Below are 1,496 nucleotides of genomic sequence, written 5' to 3'. Positions count from 1 at the left end.
TTCTTTAACTCAACATTTTACTATCACTTTCACTAACCCTAAGTTCCAGATTTTTGTACTTAGCTTTCAAAATCACACATTCCTTAGACAACTGTTCTTTTTCATTATTTATAACCTCAGATTCATCAATGAAATCTAGAAGTTGTAACCCAGATAGCCTTTCTTTTGACAAAAGGTTAATCTTGTTTTTGAGATGAATTATACTTACCTCAGATTCCTCATTGGATTCTCCAATTGCCGTAAGTGCTTGTCCATCTCCATCTTCATCCTCTGAGTCCTCATCTGAGCTTTCTCCCCATGCAGCAACCATAGCCTTTGTTGATCCTTTGTTCTTCTTAGGATGAACCTATTCCTTCTTCTTGTTTCTTCGTTCAGCTCTTTTCTTCTTCCATTCAATTTCCCGCTGAGAACAATTTTTGATATGGTGATCAGTCTTCCCATACTTGTAGCAGCCCTCGTTGGATTATTTTTCAGGAACCCTTGATTTGTTGTAGCTTGCACCTTTTGAAGAACCCTTTCCTCTCATTAGGTACTTCTTGAAGTCATTTGTGATCATAGCCATTTCATCCTCTTTTATATCGTCACCTTCAGTGATTCTGAGTATCAGGCTCCTTTCCTCTTTGGGTGCATCCATCTTCATGGTTTACCTTCTAAGTTCATAGGCAGTGAGATTTCCAATTAGCTCATCCAACTTAAGAGTTGTAATGTTCTTTGATTCCTAAATGGCAGTGATTTTTCTTTCCCAAGTGACTGGCAAAACCCTTGTCAAAATTTTCCCAACTTTGTCCTCTTCAAGAATAACCCTTCCAAAAGTCTTAAGTTCATTTGTTAGTATGGTGAACCTTATATACATCTCTTGGATGGTTTCTCCTTCCTTAATGGTGAAGATCTCATATTGAAAATACAACAGTATTCCTCTGGACCTCTTCACTTGAGGTATTCCTTCATGAGTCACTTGCAAAGTGTCCCAGATTTTCTTAGTAGTGGTACATCTTTGAATTCTACTACACTCGTCTGGACAAAGTCCACACACAAGCCATTTCTTGGTCTTAGCATTCTTTTTCCATTTCCTCAAGTTCTCAGCATTGCAGTCAGCTCTTGTTTTTAGCACATCTACACCTTCAGCATTCTTCTTCATGGTAGCCAGGGGACCATTAGTGACAATGTCCCATAGCTCACAATATTTTTCGATGATGTGATCTTTCATCCTATTTTTCCACCAAGAGTAGTACTGGCCATTAAAGAGTGAAGGCCTAGCAGTGGATTATCCTTTCCAGTTTCCAGGTGGTGCGCTCATCTTGATCTGTTCCTAAGGTGTTAGCATCTTCAAGGACAACCTGCTCTGATACCAATTGATGTTTTAACTTCAATACCATACAATAGGAAGGTAATTTGCGTGGTGTCCAATTTTTTGCTTAAACTGATTATGGAAGGACGTAGTTCTTCTAAGTGTTCCTTAACCTACTACTGCAAAAATAATAAATGTGGAAAGTAAA

The 1,496-nt window shown here is 38.4% G+C and overlaps 1 protein-coding gene across 1 annotated transcript; it reads right to left on the bottom strand.

The window, feature by feature from the left end:
• Positions 1-718: 718 nt before the first annotated feature.
• On the bottom strand, positions 719-1,138 carry LOC142162197 (uncharacterized). Its single transcript, XM_075218520.1, has one exon. It carries the CDS (start codon positions 1,136-1,138, stop codon positions 719-721), a length of 420 nt encoding a protein of 139 aa, XP_075074621.1.
• Between the last annotated feature and the right edge of the window lie 358 nt (positions 1,139-1,496).

The sequence above is a fragment of the Nicotiana tabacum genome, chromosome 7, assembly GCF_000715075.1.
Source record: "Nicotiana tabacum cultivar K326 chromosome 7, ASM71507v2, whole genome shotgun sequence".
NCBI classification, from domain to species: domain Eukaryota; kingdom Viridiplantae; phylum Streptophyta; class Magnoliopsida; order Solanales; family Solanaceae; genus Nicotiana; species Nicotiana tabacum.
The sequence above is the reverse complement of the archived record's forward strand: the minus strand, read 5'-3'. Positions and strand labels throughout refer to the sequence as shown.

Coding starts and splice junctions, on each gene's coding strand:
- LOC142162197 (XM_075218520.1), bottom strand. CDS start 1,138: ATGAAGAAGAATGCTGAAGGTGTAGATGTGCTAAAAACAAGAGCTGAC.